The sequence below is a fragment of the Vipera berus genome, assembly GCF_964194415.1.
Source record: "Vipera berus genome assembly, chromosome: 1".
Lineage (NCBI taxonomy): Eukaryota > Metazoa > Chordata > Lepidosauria > Squamata > Viperidae > Vipera > Vipera berus.
Window position 1 is genome coordinate 213,802,783 of NC_138202.1, and position 22,412 is coordinate 213,825,194.

General features: G+C 39.4%; 1 protein-coding gene across 2 annotated transcripts in view; it reads right to left on the reverse strand.

Annotated features, from left to right (window-relative positions):
- VSNL1 (visinin like 1) overlaps positions 1-12,108 on the reverse strand; it is a gene marked incomplete at both ends in the record, with an annotated part of 54,417 nt that extends 42,309 nt beyond the window's left edge. For both annotated transcript variants that reach the window (XM_081340143.1, XM_081340142.1), the window contains one exon: positions 11,947-12,108. In XM_081340143.1, coding sequence (XP_081196269.1) covers positions 11,947-12,108 — 162 coding nt within the window. The remainder of the gene's footprint in view (positions 1-11,946) is intronic.
- Between the last annotated feature and the right edge of the window lie 10,304 nt (positions 12,109-22,412).

The following is a 22,412-nucleotide window of genomic DNA, read 5'->3' on the forward strand; positions in this document are numbered from 1 at the left end:
ATCATATTTAATTCACACAGTGCATTAACAAACTTTCAACATTAATAGACTGTCAATGTCTCCTCAATGAAACGTTATCAATCCCGCATCCTTCAGCACTGGATATACTGATATCTGTTGGGTCTCAGGTTTCAGCAGCAGCTGAAGGCCCAGTGATGTTTCATTTCTGGAGGAGAAGCTGCGCGCGACAAAGAATCCTCCGCACATGGCATTTGCGCTTTTGGGTTCTGACAATGTTTGTCCTGTTCTCTTTTGTTTGGAGATTTATGATGCTGAAATTCAGGAAGGGGGAAGAGGGGAAGTCATTTTTTTATTTATTTATTGCCAGAAGTTCTGGGCTTGCCCTAGTGGTTCCCCAAAGATCAACAGCTTAGAGTTGGGAGGTTTTTGCTTGCAAATTATTCATATGCTGCATGGATATGACAGTCATTTCCATAAAACATAAACTGCCAAAGTCAATTCTGATAGGAATGAAAGTGTGCAGGTTTCTTTTGCTTTCTCCATAAAATGCTGGAATTCAGGAGGCGGAATTCTGATTGGAATAAAAGTTTCTGAAGCCCTTCCTTAGCTGGAGGAAGCACTGATTGGGTTTTGTTACTACCTGCCTATTGTCGGTATTCCAACATTAGGAGGAATAAAGACATATGGCTCGTTTCCAAATGCTGTGAAAGTGATAGGAGAGAAGAAGTGGTGGCATTTGGAAGAGCTTATGTTTTTATCTGTCAGCCCAGTGTCAAGAATCCTGAGACAGAAAATTCACTGAACTTTATAAACCAAAGATTTGGGGAGTGAGTAAAATACCTAGCAAATGACTAGTGCCTCCTTAACTAAACAGTTAAACATTTTTAACATTATTTTTTAGTATTAAGAATAAGCAGAATTAAAATATATAATGATTCTGACTTAATTCAACATAGGCCACCCTAATCTTTCTAGACAAATTTTCTTCTTTCTGGAAAACTTAAACACAGAATGATTTATCCCAATGAAACTTCTTTTGCCAAGCTTCCTGGCTATGGCGCTATCAAGAGTCAGAACTGCAATTCAACAGTAGGTGTTGGATAGACTCTCCAGGTACTTCTGGACAATCTAGGTAATAATATAGTACCTGGATATACATTGGAAATACTTTACAGCATCAAATGCAGGTATTCCTGGACAGCAATGGAACCTGGAATTTCTGTCATGTCAGGATGGTCGTAAGTCAAGACATCCATATGACCAAACCCAATTTTACGAGTATTTCTTCCAGGTGTCATTAAGCGAATATAGCAATAGCAATAGTACTTAGACTTATATAGTTCTCCATAGTGCTTTACAGCACTCTGAATGTTTACAGTGCCAGCATATTTCCTCCAACGATCTGGGTCTTCACTTGACTGACCTTGAGCCGATCAGGATCAAACTCCTGGCTGTGGACAGAGTTAGCTTGCAATACTGCATTCTAACCACTGTGCCACCATGACTCTATCTATGTATTACTATGGATGATTTTTTGCCAGAAACTGGCTGAAAAGGTCTGAAACTGGCAGAAAACATTGTAAATGTGGTGGTCCTGTGAATGGAGTCTGCTGCCGCCAGCTATATGGGGGATGTCAAGCCCAAGCCCAGGAACGATGTAATGTGATCCAATTGAGTTCAGTCCTTTATATGGTTGCACCTAAGGGACAGAATCTTGCTAAACTAAAGCTAGAACTCTCTAACCTGTTAGATATATCCTAAGAGATTCTAGGGCAGTGATGGTGAACCTTTTAGAGACCGAGTGCCCAAACTGCAACCCAAAACCCACTTATGTATCATCGGGTGCTGGGTGGGCATGACCCATTGGGTGGGTGTGGCCCATTGGGTGGGCATGGCTGCAGTGGTAACAGCAGACTGGGTGGGACTAAAAAGTTCAATCAATTCCAACTTTGTGAGATCTTTTTTTTCCCCGCGAGTTGAAATTGATTGATTGATTGAACCTTTTTTTTTTGCACACGGCGGCGGAGGCCTAAAGTGAAAAGGTTTTATAAAACCCAGCTGAAGGCCTAGGACTGGGGCGACGGCGTGCATGCCCACAGAGAGGGCTCTGCATGCCACCTGTGACACACATGCCATAGGTTCGCCACCACAGTTCTAGGGTGTGGGTATCCCAACCCTTTTTCCCCTCCCCCATCCAGCCTTGGAATGCACAGTCTCTTAATCTGGGCCTCTTTCTGGGAAGGCTCTGAGTTGGCTACATACCCTCCCTCCCCTGCTGCAGGCTAACATCCTAACACAGGTGAGCTGGTTGCCAAGTACCTGAAATGCGGCCATGTGACCATGAAATGTGTGTCTGTAGCAGCTATCAGAATTCTGGAACTAGATCATTAAGTAGCTTTTGGGGGGAGGAGGTCCACTGTGAATTCAAACAGTTACTAAGTAATCAGTCATAAGTTGAGGACTAACTGTTCAATAATTCCTGTACAACAACAAACTGCAGAACTTCCAATTTTGCCTGCTTGAATGACTTGCCCTCTGCAATACTGGAAGGAAGACATAACAGTCGCATTTTACAGAGCAAATTTGATTTTGTGATCTAAAAGAACCTGAGGCTCTAAGATCACGTATTCCTTCAATGTCTTTTCTATAGGAAACAGTGTCCTACTTTCAGAATTCTGGTTCCTTATAGAGGGTCTACCTGTTCTCAAAATGTTGTTTTTTTGCTTTATATTGTTGGACTGGAACCTTCATGTCTCCAAAAGAAAATTTCTTGCGCCTGCCGTGGCTTTAGGCAGTAAAGTATTTCTCATACAACATTTGCATGCTTTTATGCTGTTTTTCTTTTCCAATATGTGTTTGGTGTGCTCAAATATGTGTCCACAATGATTTTTGTGTGCATTCATATACTAGTTTAGCAGTTTAACCATATAGCATGTTAATAGCAGTTTAATCATTTAACATTATAGTTCACAAAATTGTTTTGCACTTTGGTGAATTAGTTTTAAATATCTAACGTTTAAAATTTGAAGTATTCCCGTCTGCTGCCGGGAACAACTTCCCATCGCCCAGTGCGCTCACACACAGAGGGCCTCCTCAGGGTGCCGTCGGCTAGACAATGTCGGCTGGCGACCCCCAGGGGGAGGGCCTTCTCTGTGGGAGCGCCAGCCCTTTGGAATCAACTCCCCCTTGAGCTCCGGATGGCCCCGGACCTCCAGTCCTTTCGCCGCGGCCTTAAAACTTTCCTTTTTCATCAGGCTGACCTGGACTGACGACAGGGTTTTTAAAATGTTTTAATTTTTAATTGAACTTATTTATTGGGGCTGTTTATTTAATTTCTTTTAACTTTTGTATTGTTGTTTTTATTGTTGTTAGCCGCCCTGAGTCCTTCGGGAGATAGGGCGGCATATAAGTCCCAAAAATAAATAAATAAATAAATAAATTCTCCTATTTGTATTTGTAATTGTTGTAGTTGATCTGTTGTTTTTTTCTGGGTTGAGTCTGAGCTGTTTATCCCCACAACAGCCTCTAAGCCCAAATCAGAATTATACTTGGAGTTGTGAAGCACCTTTTCCACAGCTCTGAGTTGCCACACACTACTTTCTTGGTGCCTAAGTATCAACTGAATTACCTCAGATGCTTTTCCTGACATTTGTCCTCCTATTTCCTTATTTTTCCCCTCTCCAATGTAGGATTACCAGTTGACAAAGGAAATCCATATTTCTGATAAAAAGAACCCCACTTTATGAAAGTAGATCAAACTTGAAGGTTTTTTTTTCTTTTGCCAGTGTGCTTATGAACACACTTTCTGTGTTTTGGAAAATCTCTGCTCCTCACCTTTATGTAATTTCTTCCACCGTGTTCTCTAGGGACATAATAGCTTACGCTTAAAATTTCACAGTGCTCCGTTACAGAAATAATTTCGCCATCCCAGTATTAGTACTAGGCGTTTCCCCAGGGAGCTAACAGGACACTAAACAAACTGCCTGAAACACACTTGTAACCAAGATCTCTGCCTTCAGAGAAATAATAAAAGAACAGACAGCACTTCACATTTGATCAGGCAGATAATCTTCTTAAATTGTGCTACTCTTTGAATACTACCCGTCTTTCCCTGAAAATAAGACCAGGTCTTTTTTTTTTCCCCTCCCAAAGAGGCACCAGATCTTATTTTCGGGGGATGTCTTTTATACTCACCTCTGGCACCGACAGCCTCGCCCAGCCCACTTCTTCTGTGGCCGAAGGAGCAGCTTCATTCTGGCCTATATTTCACAGTCAGGACTTTCTGGAAGGCCTCTGCAGCCGAGTAGCGAACTATGGATTTAATCCATAGCTCGGTCCTTGGCTGCAGAGGTCTTGCAGAAAGGCCTGTGACTGAGAAATGCAGGCTTGGCCGCAGAAAACGCTTCAGAAGAAGTGGGCCAGTGAGGAGAGGCCTGGCTGCAAGGTGATTGGGTGTGGGGTGCGTGGACCAGCTCCACACCTACAACCCCGCCCTAACTTGATTTTTAGGTGTGTTGTTGTTGTTGTTAGCTGCAAAGTCGTGTCTGACCCATCGCAACCCTATGGACAACATTCCTCCAGGCCTTCCTGTCCTCTACCATCTTCCGGAGTCCATTTAAGCTCTAAAATCTTAAGGTATCTCAGGATGTGTGTGTGCCTTAGGTGTGTGCCTCGCCCCAAAACTAGGGCTTATTTTTGGGGTAAGGATTATATTAGGCCCACCTCCAAAAATCAAGCTTGAGCTTATTTTTCCTGGTAGGCTTTACTTTCGGGGAAACACGGAACATAACTAAATCTAAAAGTTCTTAAGACAGTGTTTACTTGAATATTTATATCTCAGTGCTACATATATGGGCTACCGGTGTGCACCTCACTTTCTCTGATGTGTCTGAAAGAAAAAAAGCTGGCCTCTCGTCCTTTCATCTTCTCCTCCAGAACAATTGAAAGGCATAATTGAAAAGTATAATTATGATACCTAGTAAGAAGGTAAACCTGATACGCCCCCACAAGTCACTTTGCTGCCCTCTTATCTCCGTTTTGGCAGTATTCGAGATATCCTATCCTGTCTCCTATTTCCACTAACTTTCCTCACAAAATTCTTCATTCTTGATTGTTGGTCAAGTCACAAATTCCTACTTCCCAATCATCTTTTTAAAAGGTGTTTTCTGAAGCTAAGCAGCTGAGAAACATGGCTTCGCCCACAATCACATCACCAGATTAATAGGCGAGCTGTAGCTGGGAGTTGAAGTCCTCACATCTTAAATTTGCAGAGGCTGGGAAACACCCTCTTAGGTCAAATGCTCAGCAAACAAACATGTACTTTCTCAGCCAGAATGCAATATAACTTCACACAATCAGCCAAACAACCTTTTCTGAAACCAGCAGTACAATTTACCAGCTCCCTTACAATTTATCATGACTCCCTTATTCCAGCTTATGAACCTTCAACAGCCTGAGTGAAATTGAGTTATTACCTGAGAACCCTGGTAAAGGATTCCCCAAAATTTTGAGTAATTCTGCTCCTCAAATTATGTAGTTGATGGCAGCCTTTGGCTGGTCTTAAAAAAGCCTGATACATGGCAATCATCCTTGTCACATATGGGGACCTTCAATTCCCATGTTGGCTAAGAAGGTTCAGAAGTCAACACAGGGAGCTGATATGAAGTGTAATAACTGGTGGGGAAGAAGGGGGGTCTTCCACCTTTTTGAACAAATGGGTTTAACTTTTAAAGTATGGTATGATTATTCTCCTAAAATGATCCCCTTGATACTTGAGGTGAAATACTTTTATCAGGAGGTAAACTACCCCTTCAACCTTCGAGATGTTTTATTTATTCATTTGTAAGATTTATATGACTGCTCACCTTAAGCAATTCTGGGCAGCTCACAATAACAATAAAGCTAATGAAACAATCATAAAACAGTAAAAACAGTAAACAGTTTTCTTAATTTTGTTTTATTGTGTTTTTAATTGGACTATTTATGGGATAATTTGATTTAATACCTTTTAATGTTTGTATTTTGTGTTTTTATCGTTGTTAGCTGCCCTGAGTCCTTTGGGAGATAGGGCGGCATACAAATCCCATACATACATACATACATACATACATACATACATACATACATCAAATTAATTGTCCCCTTGGAATGCCCAACAGCAGGATCTGTTGCCCTTCCATAGTACTTTTCTCTACCAACTTGTCCTGGTATCTTGGTAAAGCTACCGAGGTCATAACAGCCTTCCACATAGCTAAAAATGGGCTCTGTTGAACTGCTGGAGGGAGGAGCAGCCACAGAAAAGCTTTCTGTCAACCTCAGCTTATTTTTGACGTAATTCTTCTGGGCAGGTACGCATTTCCAAACAAATCACTGCACTGATCTCTCTCTCTTTTAATTTTATTTTGTAAGAAGGTCTCCAAGCTACTGAATGTGAAGTATAGCCACGTTTTTTGGAAATAAGATAATGGTTGAGCAAGTGTGGCACGAAGCAACGCTTTCCTGGCTCCTGACAAACCCACAAGGTTATAAGCAACTGCTGTTGCCTACTATGCGAGGAAGTATTTGGCACAACACACTCTTTTCATGTGAGTAGGCGGTTCTTGAGAGAGAAAACAGAAGTGTTATAGGAAGCTACATAAAAACAGGACAAAATGTTGCAATGCCAGTGCAGCGGTAGGCTCTAAAAAGATGTCTCTATCCTTTTTAATGAGTGTTAGGCATATTCAATCATTCCATAAAGAAAACAATGCTGTGGTAATGTTGTGATACTTTGAACTCCGTTACAACGAAAAATAAAGCATGCGTTGTCACACTGACTTCAGTAGGAAAATTAAGCATATACTTAATCTTTGACAGGAAGGACTCACTCGAGAAGAGCCTAATGCTGGGAAAGATCGAGGGCAATAGAAGAAGGGGACGACAGAGAATGAGGTGGCTGGATGGAGTCACTGAAGCAGTAGGCGTGAGCTTAAATGGACTCCAGAAGATGGTAGAGGACAGGAAGGCCTGGAGGAATGTTGTCCATAGGGTCGCGATGGGTCGGACACGACTTCGCAGCTAACAACAACAACAATCTTTGACAGCATCTGAAATTGCTTCACTTGGGTTATATCTGACATAAGTTTCGGTCTGTTTTGTTAAGATGTTCTTTCTTCTTTCCCCTTTTTTATTCTTTACAAGGCTAGAGATAAATTTCATTATAAAACTAAAATGCAGCACCAAGATGAAAAATCCAGAAATACCTACAATGGAAGAAGGGTAGATCATGAAGATGGCAGAACTCGTAGAAATAGCTAAATTGGCTTGCTTGATTAGTAAAGTAGCTGGACTAAGTACTTTCATAAAAAGACTGGAAACCTTTTATGGACTTTTTGCTGAAAATTGATAAATATGAACTGGTGAATTATGAATTTACTGATTAAAAACAGCTATACATAGGAAGAAAGGAAACTGGATTGTGCAATTTATGAGGGTGGAAACAGTATTAACTATGTTTGTAGCTGCTGCAAAGAAGATGGGAAGTTGCTTCTTTAAATATTTCTTTTTTTCCCTTTTGTTTCTTGTTTCTTTCTGGATCTATCCTGTTGTTCACTTTTTCTTCTATCTTTCTTCCCTTTTTAAAAATATCTTTTCCACTTTTCTATATTTCATAATTTTCTGTACCTCTTAACTTTTAAAAATATTTTTCTTTAATAAATATCAGATAAAAATAGTGAAAATGTGCTCATTTGAAAAGATGTTTTTCCCCCTTTGCTTTCCATAATCAGCGTACTGTTAGAGAGCCATGTTAGTCTATGATAGACAAAAATCAGAAGTAATTTATTTATTTATTTATTTTAATTCCATTTATATCCCGCCCTTCTCCGAAGACTCAGGGCGGCTTAATCTGATAGTGTTTTTTTTTAAAAAAAAAAATACAACACTGGGCAGCTTACTACAGAGTGAATTATGAAACATCAATTTAAATTATGTCAATATATCCAGAGAACAGCCTCTGTGCAATCCATTAAGACTAAACAACAGTGAAAGAAAACCAGTCTGTAAGATATTTGTTTTTAGTGGTCCATCAAAAACTAGTGCAGAAGAGACTCTACAGAGACACAAAAGGAAGCTGGTATAACTTATAGATTCAAAATTACCAATTCTTCGCCTAAGGATACCTTGAGAAAAGTATTTCATTTTCCTTTTATGAAATACTTGCACCCACTAACCATTTAACTTCTCTATTATAAAACTTGGGGAAATGGCTTTCTGAATCTTTTTTTCATTTCTTTTCCACAAATGCTACAAGCTTAGACTTCTAGTTCTCCTGAGAGTCAAGGAAATGTAGCTAGAAGCTGAAAAAAAATTGACAATCAAATCTAGTTTCTTTGCAGTTTTCAGAGATATTGAAAAGGTAGAATCTTATTTTGTAAGTATGCTTGTAATTTAGACAATCAAAAAGAGAATTTCATTTCATTTTGGCCAAGCTGGCTGATGTTGTGACAGAGGCCTTCATTGCAAACCTCTGCTCCAATCTCAGTCTTGCACTGAACATGTCTCCATGTTTTGTAGCGTGCTGGGGAAAAACTGCTCCTATGCTTTCATCATCCATTATATGTTCTCTCGTACAATGAAGTATAATCAAATTGATTTTATTATAGGTAGTCTTCTGAAGGGGCAGCTGTAACATTAAACAACAGTCTTGGGGCTGCATAAAGACAAACACATTTGTTAAAAGCTTTCATGGATTAGAGCCCAGCTGATCAGCTTGCATTACAATCAGTTTAGTCTTTAGGGAGCCTCTATCTCTATTTCCATCTCTATTCAACAGACAAGCCCTCTGGAATTTGTTACCATACAGAATACCAGATTTAGTTTGATAAAGAACGCTTGCATCCAAAAAATAGATTTGCTCATAAAAATAAGCTTCATTATAGATGTGTAGGTTTATCATCCATAAGTTGTAGGAAAACTGAATCAGAATCAAATGCAGCTCGACAAAAGCATAATATCAAAATAGTTAGTGGAAGTTATTAAGCATGACATCCACAGCCAGGAAAAAAAACCGTGCCCTTTCATAAGACCTTGCCTTTTCAATAAAGCAGTGTGGTTAGAGTAAGGCACCAGCTTAAATAATATAAAATAGTTATATTTTATAATATTAGACCATACAAAATGACAAAGCAGAATGCTGTTGTGATTCAGGGTCAGCCTGTGGGTTCGGCAGTTGGGTCGGACGACTCAGAGGAGGAGGGGGGTGTTGAAGACCTTGCTGAGGGGGTTGAAGATCTTGCTGATGAGAGCCCTCAGCCAGGCCCCTCCCACTTGGTCACCACGGAGACCCAGCTGTGTGAGCCTGACAGTGTGGATGAAGATGACCCACAGCTGGCCCTGTTCAAGGACGCCCGACGCAGGAGGCAGTCAATTAGGAGTAAACAGAGGAAGGCAATGGGGCTTCTCGGAAGGAGGCAGAGAGAAGCCACGTCCTGAACTCTATATAAGGGGAATGTCTGGGAGGGCTGGTTTGCTGAAGGCAACCGCTCGAATGGTTCATGTTTCTTAAAGCTCATGTTTCTTGGTTCGTGTCTTGTTTGTTTTTGTAGCTATAAATTTGGCAGGCGTAATTCCAGCCTCTTGCCGTTTGTAAAGGGGTTGTCCCTGCCTTTTCTGCAGGGCCGGTAGCAGGCTGGTACAGAACAAATGCAGCCAAACTGACCTCTCTCCAAGTTTTAAATGTTAAGAATGTGATTTTCAATATATGCAATAGCAGACTAGTTTTATGCTGGTCCATGACTGTAGTACAGAGTTGATCAGACCAGTTTCAGAAAATTGCCAGCGATGACAGTAAATCTCAAAGATTTTGCAATTGTATATACAGTTGTGTGTATTTCACTACTGTGCTACAAAGTGAATCCATGAAGCACAATGTGCTTTTCCTATTCCTTCTCTTGCTGTTATTAGTGTTCCAGTATAGTTAGTCTGCCCTGTTCTTGCATATTTGTACAGGGAGAGCTATGAAAAGCTGGCTATCATTTGTTAGCATCTAGTAAACCATACTTGCACAGTAAACTTACTTGCAACAAATGCATTAGCCTTGGCGACAAACGAATAAGCTAAACTTGGAAGTCTTTATCATGGTCAGCTTTTCATATCCAACTTTCATTTTAAAAACTTCAAGCAATCCAGGAACAATGTCAGCATTCATGTTCCATGGCATTGCAATAATTACAGTTGAAACACTGCTCAATCATGTAGCGTAAACCTAGGAACTGTATCTAGATACCCTGACTGATATCTAGTATATCAATCTAGGTGTCACTTCCCCAAGTTCAGTATTAACCAGTCAAAATTAGAAATCAAATTACGTCAACTCAGTGAAAATGTGACATACCCCTCATGAATGGATTTGAAACTGTGCTGTATACAGTACACTATATTTGAAATATTTTTAATGGAAAATATTGGGCTCCTGCTCTCTTTCAGATTCCAGTTATAGCGAGTTGTGGGCACTGCTGTGGTTTACAGAGCCTTAGTGCCCATTTAAACTCAGCTGATATTAATCTGCCCAAGATTATCCCCTATTTGGATTGAAGTTTGCTTCTGGGTTAACCTGGTTCTCAACTCTTCAAGTTTTCAATATCTTTGCCTATCTGGCTATATTAGAGTTGTCTATGGAATCCATGTTAACCTTGAAGACACTGTTAATGAAGTAATTTTCATTGCTGGAGTGGTGGTCCTCAGCCACTAGAAATCCCGTCAACCAAGAGAAGTAAATCAAAAAATTGGTAGAATAAACAGCCTCCAAATTGTCACATAAATGCTGGGACAGAGATCTGGAAAATAACGAATCTATTCTGAGTGCATCTGTGGAGGTTTACAGAGATCAGTTCAATCTTCTGTTATTTTGTATGCAGTTTCAATTAACATTGCTTTTATTGTGTGTGTGTGTGTGTGTGTGTGTGTGTGTGTGTGTGTGTATTTAACAGCACATCTGATGAGATAAACAGGAAAGGAGTAAAAGGAGTGAAGAAAGACATACGGATAATAAAACATTTAAGTAAATGTTAACCAGCAAGGGATACTAAGTTTATTTTGCCTGTAGAAATAAATTTTAGGTTGTGATCCTTCACTGTATCTTTCTCAAGTCTTCAGTTTTCATCTTGTACTCTCATTATCTCCTCTCCTTTAAAACAGTTTATGCTAGTTTATGAAAAGTTTTCCATATAAAAATAATTTACCCCAAGGGCAAAATCAATTTATTTAACCTGAATTAAACAATTCTAATATTATTTTGAAAACTGTTTACTCCCTACTTAGTTATTTCTTTGTTGTTTTTAATATATTTAATGTATTTATCCTATATTTTAGCCTTTAATAATATTGTTTTACCAGACTGTAAGCTGCCCAGAGTGACAGCAAGATGGATAGTGAATAAATTTAAAAAATAAATAAATTTAATAAATAAAAGTAAAGAGTACAGTCTGTTCATCAACACATATATTAATGACAAAGGGTTTTGTTGATAATTAGAGCACATATGTTGCTTAGAATCAATTACCACTGAAGCAGCATATAAGCCCCAAAAATATGCACGCTCTGCACACACATTTACAAAATGTTTTCCAGCAAAACAACATGAGACAGAAGGCAGGAAAGAATATAAAAAATTGTGCTGTCATTCCATTGTTTATTAACAATTCTTTGACATGCTTTTATGTTGAGTAGAAGGAAGTGGTCTAGCATGTGTTGGGTGATCTCCCCACTTTCTAAAGGGTCTAAATTAGTACTCTTGAATGGGACATTCTCTATGTATTTATTCTAAAATGAAGGAGGAGGAGGAGGAGGAGTAGGCAGCCAATAGCAGAGAGGGCATGTTTTGTCACTGATTATGATTTTGCTGCTGTCAAAAAACCACTCTAAGTAGCTTGGCTACAAATGATACAATTAATTAGTCTTGACCCATGTTATCAATGAGGTATGACATGCCACAAACTGTGAGCTCACCTTAACATAAAGCTGCTGAAATTCATCTAAGTTCAGTCTTCCACTAGGACAATCTTTTAGAAATCCTTTGTACCACTGCTTGAGTTCATGTTCATTAAATTCCGTGCTCTTCACCAGATCTTCCATCACTTCAGGAGCCAGTTTGCTATTCTGCTTCCCCATTATGCCTATGAAAAACAAGAGAGATATTATTATAAGTGGCTTGTACTAACGGATGGTTAGCATTTAATCATTGGAATTATTTTGAAGCCAACCCCCTAAAGCAAGGGTGTCAAACTGCCAGCCCACGGGCTGGATGCATCATAGCAAAACCGCATCCACCCCATTGCTGGCAATGGCAAAAAAGTCACGATACATCGCGACACGTCATGTTGCAAGTTTGACATCCCTGCCCTAAGGCTACTTTTGGATATCAATCGCAGGTACTGTATTTTTTTCCCCTCCACAACTGGTTATTGCAGACAAACAAATGCCTTCCAGAGGTGGAAGACCATCCATCCCATGCTTGACATAATACCATTGTATAAATTTAGTTGAAAGTTCTTGTACAAAATTGTTACAGTTTGTAGCTACTTAATCTTTCACCTGAGTACCTGGAAAATGGCTGATTCAGAGTATAATTTTTCCCCCAACATTGGTAAAATCAATGCGCAGTCTTAACAATAAAAAGTCATGTCAAAAATATCTTGGTTCACTTGCCTTTCTCAAAACATAGCAACCCTCTATCAAACATTCTTAATAATGAGACAGCTGCTTCTTTTAGCTACTTTTCTTGCAGATGGTCTGGCCAGATTATAACACCTTACCTAAGTTTTTAAGCTACTGCGTAAACCAAGAATTTCTATACTTATATAGAATCCAATAGCTTTTAAGCTAGCTTTTAAGCCTTCCTTAAAAACCTGAATATAAACAAATAGCTGTAATCCTATGCATTCATTATTCCCTTGTATTTGTTGAATTGGTAAAACAAAACCATTTCTCCCTTCTTCAGTTTGAATGGAGAAAATTGTGCCAGATGAGCAGGCTTGCTCCATACAATCCTCAATCATAATTATACAGCTTTATTCTTCCATCTTCTTCTCAAACACTACTTCTTTTATTATCAAAACTAGATTGCTAATTACAGTCTCTACTACAGTTCTGAGTTTCTATCAAGCTGTGAATCCAGAGACTTCTTGTTGCAGATTTAATTAATGAGAACAAGAAAACTGTAATTCATGGATTATCTAGCCTATCAGTAAATGGATCCCAACACTTTCCAATGTACTATTCTATATTGTTACAATGAATGGGGTTCATTTCTGTGACACTATACCATACTTGCAGCCACCATAAATACACACACACACACACACGCACACACACCCACCCAAAAGAATTAAAGGAAAGGTAAAAAAATCTGCACTGAACTAAGCTTCACCTCTGGTGAGATGTTGGACACATCTATATAGTTTCTTGGGGGGGAAAAAGATGGAAGTGCTTTGTCATTTCTTTTTCCTTCTGGGATATTTTTTTCCAAATTCCTAGTCTAGCCAGTTTAGCGCCAATCTGGTGAAAACTATCTTAGCTTTTTGAAATTAATCAAGATAAGCAAGGTGTTGTTACCTATTGGCTTAAAAAAATAAGCTTTGGTGATTATTACAAATAAACAAGCAAACAAATAAGCAGTTTGCAAAAGCACAAAGAAACACCATTATGCTCTAATAGGTGGCAACCACCACAAAGCTTTCTCCATCCTGGTGTTCTCCAGATACGTTGCAGGAATTATGGGACCAACTTGTAGGGATTTGGGAAAAACACATGCTAAGAAGTTAATGATGGAAGTGCAAATTTGAATGTGTTTACTCAGAGGTTCATTTCACAAAATCCAACAGAGACAATCAGAATTATAGCTGGAAACATGCTTGGAATAATGTTTTTTTTAAAAAAAACATTGTAGTTTGTTTGCTAGCTGTTCTAGAATGTTTGCTCCCCTATATCTTGCCAATTATAGATGCAGAGAACTCTTGATTGCCTATTATCCTAAATACAAAATCCTATGCAAATTTACTCTGTATTTGTATTCATTGAATGGTATTTATACAATACTTTTAAATAAATAGGCTAATTGTGTGGTTCCCTATAGCATTTTTCTGAACCTTCTGCTAAGGGGGAACTGGAGAAGTCAAGCTATATTACATTTATTTGAACAAGAACAACAAAAAAACCCTTGTCCATAAAATCAAACTAACATTAGATACCCTACCTTCTGAGCAAAATCTGAGCTGTAATTTCTGAGATCTACTGATCTGTTTTATGCTGGAACCAATAGGCAACAAAACTGAAAAAGAATACCAGACTGATGTTGCAGATATGAAATTACTGGCGATATAGTAATTTACATCAAAGCTGTGTAATTAATTTTGACTCCAAACTTAGGAAAATTAAAAACAAAAACAAATGAGATCAATCCAGAATGTTCTAATGAAGTGGTATTTTGGCAGTGACTTCAATAAATTAGCACACAATAATAATTCAGTAAATGTGACATTCCTAAATGGCAAACATATCAAAATTAAAATAATGGCAACAATTGCAAAATTTCACCACCTCTGATAAGACTTCAGCGATTTTCACATGGGTTTGAGATTGCCGCCTGATTTTCTAACGTTTTTGCCTTTATTATTAACCTTTTGGCCTTACCACCAAAAAGTTGCAAAATCCTGTTCAAACTTTCTCCTTGCTATTGCAGTAATCTTAAAAATTACAATGTTGTCACTGCCATGATTGCTATAAAATCTCTGGAACACAAATAAGGAATGTAGTACAGTATTGTATACTGATTTGAATATTTGATTAGGATCATACTCAGATTCGTAGTCCCACTCTGCTGTAAAGTTCATTGGGTGATCTTCATTTTATTTCTTAACCTAATCTACATCGCAAAATTACTGACAGGATAACTGAGATATAGAGGAAGAGAGGAGTACCATTTGTGCTGCATGAAAGATTGTATGATAAAGTGGGCTCAGAATTTTCAAGAAGTTATTACAATGGATACTTGGGAAAAGATTTGGGTAAGAAATGTAAAATTTACGCAAGCTCAAAACTTAAGAAAGATATCAAGGCAGGAAAATGGTATTCTGGACAGGTCCCCTAGATTCACTTAACCATCTGGCCAAGGTCTCAAGCTGAGGTCAGAATAAATTGACTGTTATTCTCTTTTAACATTAGAACCATTTGGGAATTAAACATGGGGCTGACATTTCCATGAGGAGGAAATAACGCATCGTATTACATACATGTAGTATCGCCCTGACTAGACATTAGAGAAAACTAGAAAAAGCAATGTTTTTTTGGGGTGTCCCAATTTCCAAAACACTCTACATCTGGTAATGCTGCCATCTTTACTATATTATTGATTTTGCTTTTGTAGATTGGTGGGGTTTCAGGTTGAGACTAAGTAGGTTGCTTATGGCTAACTGATGAATTCAGAGAATATGAACAATTTGAAAGCTGAACATTTTGTCCATCCATCCATCCATCTTTCAATGTCTTTCAATCATTCTGAATTAAGGAAGACCTTGGATTACCAGTTACAGAAGGGGGGAGATGGCATTCAGGACTAGGTAATTTTCACACTTCTAATTTTTCTAAAAAAGGAAGACCAACTGCAAAGCTAAGATCATAGCGGACTGTGGGTTCTGTTGAATACCTCTCCTCTGTACCCCTTTTGGAGCAAGAAGCATACTTATAAAAGACCGGTATCATTTGTAAGTGTTGTAGCATCCTTTTTTTCTGGATTTGGAGAATGCAGAAGCTAAGAACACAGGAAAGGGTAAAATGAGCAGTTCTCAATTGTAAAATAGAGCGCCATGTTTACTAGCTGAATGGAAGTTCTCAAATGTTGATCCTAACTTATGCAAAGTGTATTGGGGGGGGGAGGGAATACTGAGGAAAACATCCGAAGCAGGTACTGAATTCCACACAATGTGATAAGAGGCCAATTTTCCTGTTATTTTTCATGAAGAAGCTTCGCCTGCTGTGCCCTGGTAATAACTGTGACTCTTGACAGACCTCTGGGCACCATTCCTCTGTTCTCAGGCTTCTTTTAAGACAGCCTTTCTTTATACTCCTGTCAGCGTGCAAGGCAGACAGAAGCGATAAAAAGCTGTCAGGCCCCTGTCATGTGTTGGACCCCTTCTTATATAATTTCTTGGAGGAAAAGTTGCCAGCAACCTGCCTCCATTCCTTCAAGACGAAGCAACAGAAATTTTGCCCTCTGCTCTATTCATATTCAAGGCACTAGATAAATCTTGGAAATGGCAGCTCTTCAAAGCTGAGATGCATAAATCTGGGGGAAAAACGTCTTTCCCCTTAAAATTAGAAAGTAATCTGTTCACAAGAAAGAAGACAGATTTTCTTCATCAGTTGGAAGGAACTGACTGTGGGAGGAAGCAACTCATATATCTTGATTTGTTCATTTTCTGGTTTTGATCTCAGACCTGAATTGGAAATATGTGTTCCCCGTCCTTATTAAAACTGAGTCCCTCCACCCTGAGACCAAGTTACCATATGATACAGCTCAGGAAAAGATTGCTTGTCAGTTTTACTGCAAAGAAGAAAAATGGAGCAACTCACTACTATTTTGAAGGAGCCATCACAATTTTCTATAATGGGCAACAAGGGTTCTGCAGACATGGACCCATCTAGCTGGGCGTCAGCTTCCGAAACTCACTGGGGTTCACTTCTGAGTAAACAATTTGGTACACCAAATTAGTCTGGTTGTTAAGGCACTGGAATAAGAGCAGGGAGATCCGTGTTCTCATTTTGCCTCAGGAACAAAGTCAGCAGGATGACATTGGGCCTGTCATTTTTCTCTCAGCCCTGGGAAGACGGCAAGGGCAAGCGGCTTCTGAAAATGCTGCAAAGAAATCTGCATGGACTCCTCATCGGGAGTCAAGTTTGATCCAAGGGCGACAAAGAAATCAATATACATACAATTGTGACATTGCCTCAATCTATCTGCACCAGGCTGCAAGTTACCCTTGGACCAGAGTAAGAAAATAGTCTTCTGCTCCTCCCAATAGACATGAGTTTAAAAGGTATCTGCTTGGCTCGGAGACTGCTGGGCTGTGGCTATTCCATAGCAACCCATTCTGATACCCTGGTTTTATAGCTATTTGCAGGTGCTGGATCAAGACATTTGAAGCCCGAGAGTGGATTTCATCTGTAAGCTCAGGATATCTAGCTATTTCTCCCTGTCTTCTGTCAGGTGAGCCAATATAAATGCTGCATTAGGTTATGGATGCTGTAATGGTTTGGACAATAGCCAAACAAGCTTAGCAAGTTGAACGCCCTGTGGTTTGTAATCTTGTATGTCCAGGAACTGAATAGGTGTCTAAATCTGGATGGAATTGTATTCTCACTAAAGAAGCAGATGGACAATGTGGACTATTGCTTGTCACTTGAAACCCAGGTGGCATAAAGTAGTCTGAACACACTGGCTGCAACGCTTGTCTAGAAAAGGATGGCCTGTCCAAAGTAATTCATGCCTAGTGAGCTTTTATGCAGGCTTAAACCTGACACAATTCAGTCCTACTGCAACACCTTAGTATTATACTTACTTTGCTTCCATCTCTTCAAAACTAACTGATAAGAAGAATAAAGGGATTTGCAAAATGTCATTCCTAAGAAAAAATATAGAATAGTTTGCATGCTTCAGGGAACCTAACATCTTGCCAAAGATTATAAAAATATTTTTTTAAACAAAACTGTAATGCAACCCCTTAAAAAATTCTCAGGAAGCAGTGAGACTATGCATATGTGAAATAAACAAATCAATGAGATTATGGAAGGAGCAGCAAACAGAAAATGTAGCCATGGTCTAGCAAGATAATTACTGTACTTAAACCTAGAATCACTGTGACCTTCAATAAAGGCAGATTTCAAAGCCTTGTCTACTTGGCACATTTCTCCCAACCCAGCAGGAAGAATAAAGTACAAGGTTGGTTTGTTTCTTTATTAAATTTATTTGCTACCCATCTCGCTGCAAGGCGACTCTGAATGGCTTGCCTTACAAGGTTAGTGATGCTGGTAAAGTTATGGACGGGAAAACTTTGACGTTGACTCAGCTCACCTTTTCTTTATACATTCCCAGCAGTAAGAAAGCAACTGCCAAACCAGAACAGAAGACTGGGTGTGAGTTGACTGGGCAGAGGAATTAAAGTATCTCTGGAGGGCAGGAAAGGCTTACATAGTTGACCTCTTGAGAAAAGGTAAGTTCTGAAGGTGGGGACTCGTTCTTGCAGACCTCTGAACAGAAGTAGCACTATGCTAAACAGCACTGACACAGAAATGCATCCAATACAAACATGCTAATGAGATTTAATAACCACGTACCAGCTTGCTGGGCTTGGGCACTTATTCTCTGCATTGGTAATTATCTTGGTAATAAGCTTGTTTTCCATGGTGACACTTTCCTGGCTCTAGCCTAACCTTTTTATTATTATTATTATCAGAAACAACATTTAGGCTGCCTTCATGCTGCTGAAATAACATTGAAGAGTGAGATCTCTTCAGTGGGAAAGAATATATACTGCTCAAAAAAATAAAGGGAACACAAGATAAGACATCCTACTATTAAATACAGTACATGGTGTTGTTTAAGTGTTCCCTTTATTTTTTTGAGCAGTATATATTGCATGGTATGCTATGGGTGACAATACCTTCTATATATATATGGTAAAGAAGGAATGCAATAAATAAGAAACTAGAGATGGGGAACAAGAAAGTGCTGTTGGAAGACAGGTTGTATTTTAAAAGCATGTTTGGCTTTGTGGGATAATTTGCTTTTTTTTCTCTTTTCCTGCCACTCAGACTCTTAGTATATATTTTAATTTTTTTTTTAAAAAACAAACTGGGCTGACACCATTTGTCAGCTGTCATCAGATTTTTATATGCTTGTACAGTGTTATTTCTTCTCTTATGTGGATGTTGTCATTGCTAGCTGCTTAGATTATTTTTATGGAAAAGCAGTGTGTTACTAATAACATATTGTGTTTTTTTAAATTAAGTCATCATTTATTCTGTATTCTAAAGCCTTTCCTAAAATGTGAAATGCTTAAAGTATATTTAAGGGTGCACTCACATGAGTTTTAGCACTTCTATTTTGATGAAAATAAAGAAACATTATTTATTCCTTTAGTGCAAACAAAACAGGAGTCTGGTGAAATGAGTTGCTGTTCGCAAAATCTTGTGTCTTTTAATAAAATGTGTTATTCTGAAAAGATGCCACCAGATTCCTTCTGAATTTTGGCTACCATAAACTAACGGCTCTCTTCCTACAATGCTTTTTGTTTACAATGCCAATATGTAGCACCTTATTTTTGAAGTAAATGGACTACAAGCCACTGCAATAAATAAGAATACTTTCTTTAACCAAATTTGCAAAAAGGCCAACACTGGGGAATTTACGTGCTGAACTACAGGTCTCAATAGGCCCAGTGGCATGGTCACTCCTAAAAGGTACTGATTAGACAGGTCAAATTTGTCCCTTTTTGAGTTCCATCATCTTTACAATCTATTCTTCCATCGTAGGTATTTCAGTATTTTCTATTTTTCTGCATACAATAGTTATATAAAAAAACCCAATCTTTCATAAGTCTAATTGGTTATCTATAGGTAAAGGTAAAGGTTCCCCCACACATGCGTGCTAGTCGTTTCCAACTCTAGGGGCCGGTGCTCATCTCCATTTCAAAGCCGAAGAGCCAGCGCTTGTCCGAGGACGTCTCCATGGTCATGTGGCCGGCATGACTAGACGCCAAAGGCGCACGGAACGCTGTTACCTTCCCACCGTAGTGGTCCCTATTTTTCTACTTGCATTTTTATGTGCTTTCGAACTGCTAGGTTGGCAAAAGCTGGGACGAGTAACAGGCACTCACTCTGTTACGCGGCACTCGGGATTTGACCCACCAAACTGCCGACCTTCTGATCGACAAGCTCAGCGTCCTAACCCACTGAGCCACCGCGTCCCATTGGTTATCTATAAGTCCCAGTAAAAACAGTTCAGGTTTCACCCAAATGTTGGTTCTTAAAATAATTTGTATATAAAATTAAAGGAGAATATTTTCCCACCCATCCCTTTCTCTGTATCCTGAACTGTTTAGTCCTATTTGGCATTCCATAGTTTTACAGTCAGATGATCTTTCACTACTTTCCCTTACCTTTTTGTTTGATGAAGCTAACCAAGCCTAAACAGTTCTTGCTGCCATGGAGATGTGTATTATTTATTTAACTAATTCAGAAGCACTTTAAAATAAATACTGTTGCAAATTCAACTGTCCTGTTAGTTTACTTGAAACTTTCTTAGTTCAAACTCTTGTTAAGCTTTTGTTTTTAATTATTTTTAAAATCCTTATAGCTGTTTCTTTACTTTTAACTTTAATCCAGGTTGGAGGATCACTTACCAGGTAGTTTAAATGCTCTGCTGCTTGGAAGATCTCTATAGCTTTATTACTGTATTCAAAATGTGCAATAGAAAAGTGGAGATATGGGTGAAGTTAGTGTCCTTGAACAGCTCAAGGCTGTGAGCTTGGTATTTCTCTCCCACCCTAATCATGAGTCATCCACAGGCTCCTTTCAGGTCTGCAGGTCTCCTCATGAGGAATTATCTTCTGGAGCACAGGTGGGTGATCTAGTGGTCTCTTCTTGTCTGAAGAAGTTCTGCTGGCCTGGACTTGCCTCCTGTTCAGAGGTCTTTGTCTCAGGTTGGGTCAGTCTACCATTTTCTCCACCCAGAAATCTCTGTTGCAACTGCCATCTTGGCTTTCTTTTTACCACCTTGTTGTGGATGCCCTGAGCTAGGTAACTTTAGGAATTCCCCAACCTTTGTCTGCCATGTCCCTTATGTTACACCAGACAGTAGAGTCAATTCATGGATTATGGAAATAATAGATAACTGGGTATCCATGGATGTTTTTGCCAAGGGAACACCAATCTCTTGATCTCCTGGAAGAGACGAAGAATCAAGAGATCAATATTTGTGTGGCAAAAAAGCCTGTATTTGTAATGCTGCTGCCCTGAACATTTTGCAATTCCTTTGCTGCTTGTTTTAGTACTGAGCTGTCTGTCTCGGCAACTGGTTTGGACTGATTTTACCCCCCCCCCCAGCTTTTAGATTCCATTTCTGCTCTGGAATGCTAGGGACTGCCTGATGGTATTAAGGCAGGTACCATGCCAACCCCTTCATGGATTACTGCCTTGTCGTGGCGAAGGGGCTTGCGTAATTCAATGAAGCTATGAGCTATGCCGTGCAGGGCCACCCAAGACGGACAGGTCATAGCAGAGAGTTCTGACAAAACGTGATCCACTGGAGAAGGAAATGGCAACCCACTCCAGTATCTTTGCCATGAAAACCCTATGGACAGTACCAAAAGGCAAAACGATATGACGCTGGAAGATGAGCCCCTCAGGTCGGAAGGCGTCCAATATGCTACTGGGGAAGAGCAGAGGGCTAGTACTAGTAGCGCCAGAAAGAATGAAGCGACTGGGCCAAAGCCGAAAGGACGCTCAGCTGTGGATATGTCTGGTGGTGAAAGGAAAGTCCGATGCTGTAAAGATTTTTTCTCCATAGGAACCTGGAATGTAAGATCCATGAATCAAGGCAAGCTGGACGTGGTCAAACAAGAGATGACAAGACTGAACATCGACATCTTAGGTATCAGCGAACTAAAATGGACAGGAATGGGTGAATTTAATTCAGATGACCATCAGGTATACTACTGTGGGCAAGAATCCCTCAGAAGAAATGGAGTAGCCTTCATAGTCAATAAAAGAGTAGGAAAAGCAATACTGGGATACAATCCTCAAAATGACAGAATGATCTCAGTTCGAATCCAAGGCAAACCATTCAATATCACAGTAGTCCAAGTCTATGCCCCAACCACCGGTGCTGAAGAGGATGAAATTGACCGGTTCTATGAAGCCCTACAGCACCTTATAGAACTAACACCAAAAAATGATGTCCTTATCATCATGGGGGATTGGAATGCTAAAGTAGAAAGCCAAAAGATAACCGGAATAACAGGCAAGTTTGGCCTTGGAGTACAAAATGAAGCAGGGCACAGGCTGATAGAATTTTGTCAAGAGAATACGATGGTCATAGCAAACACTCTTTTCCAACAACCCAAGAGACGGCTCTACACATGGACATCACCAGACGGTCAACACAGAAATCAGATTGACTATCTGCTCTGCAGCCAAAGATGGAGAAGCTCTATACAGTCAGTAAAAACAAGACCAGGAGCTGACTGTGGCTCAGACCATGAGCTTCTTGTTGCAAAGTTTAGGCTTAAACTGAAGAAAGTAGGGAAAAGCACCAGGCCAGTCAGGTATGAATTAAATCATATCCCCGTTGAATATACAGTAGAGGTGACAAATAGATTTAAGGAATTAGATCTGATAGACAGGGTGCCTGAAGAACTATG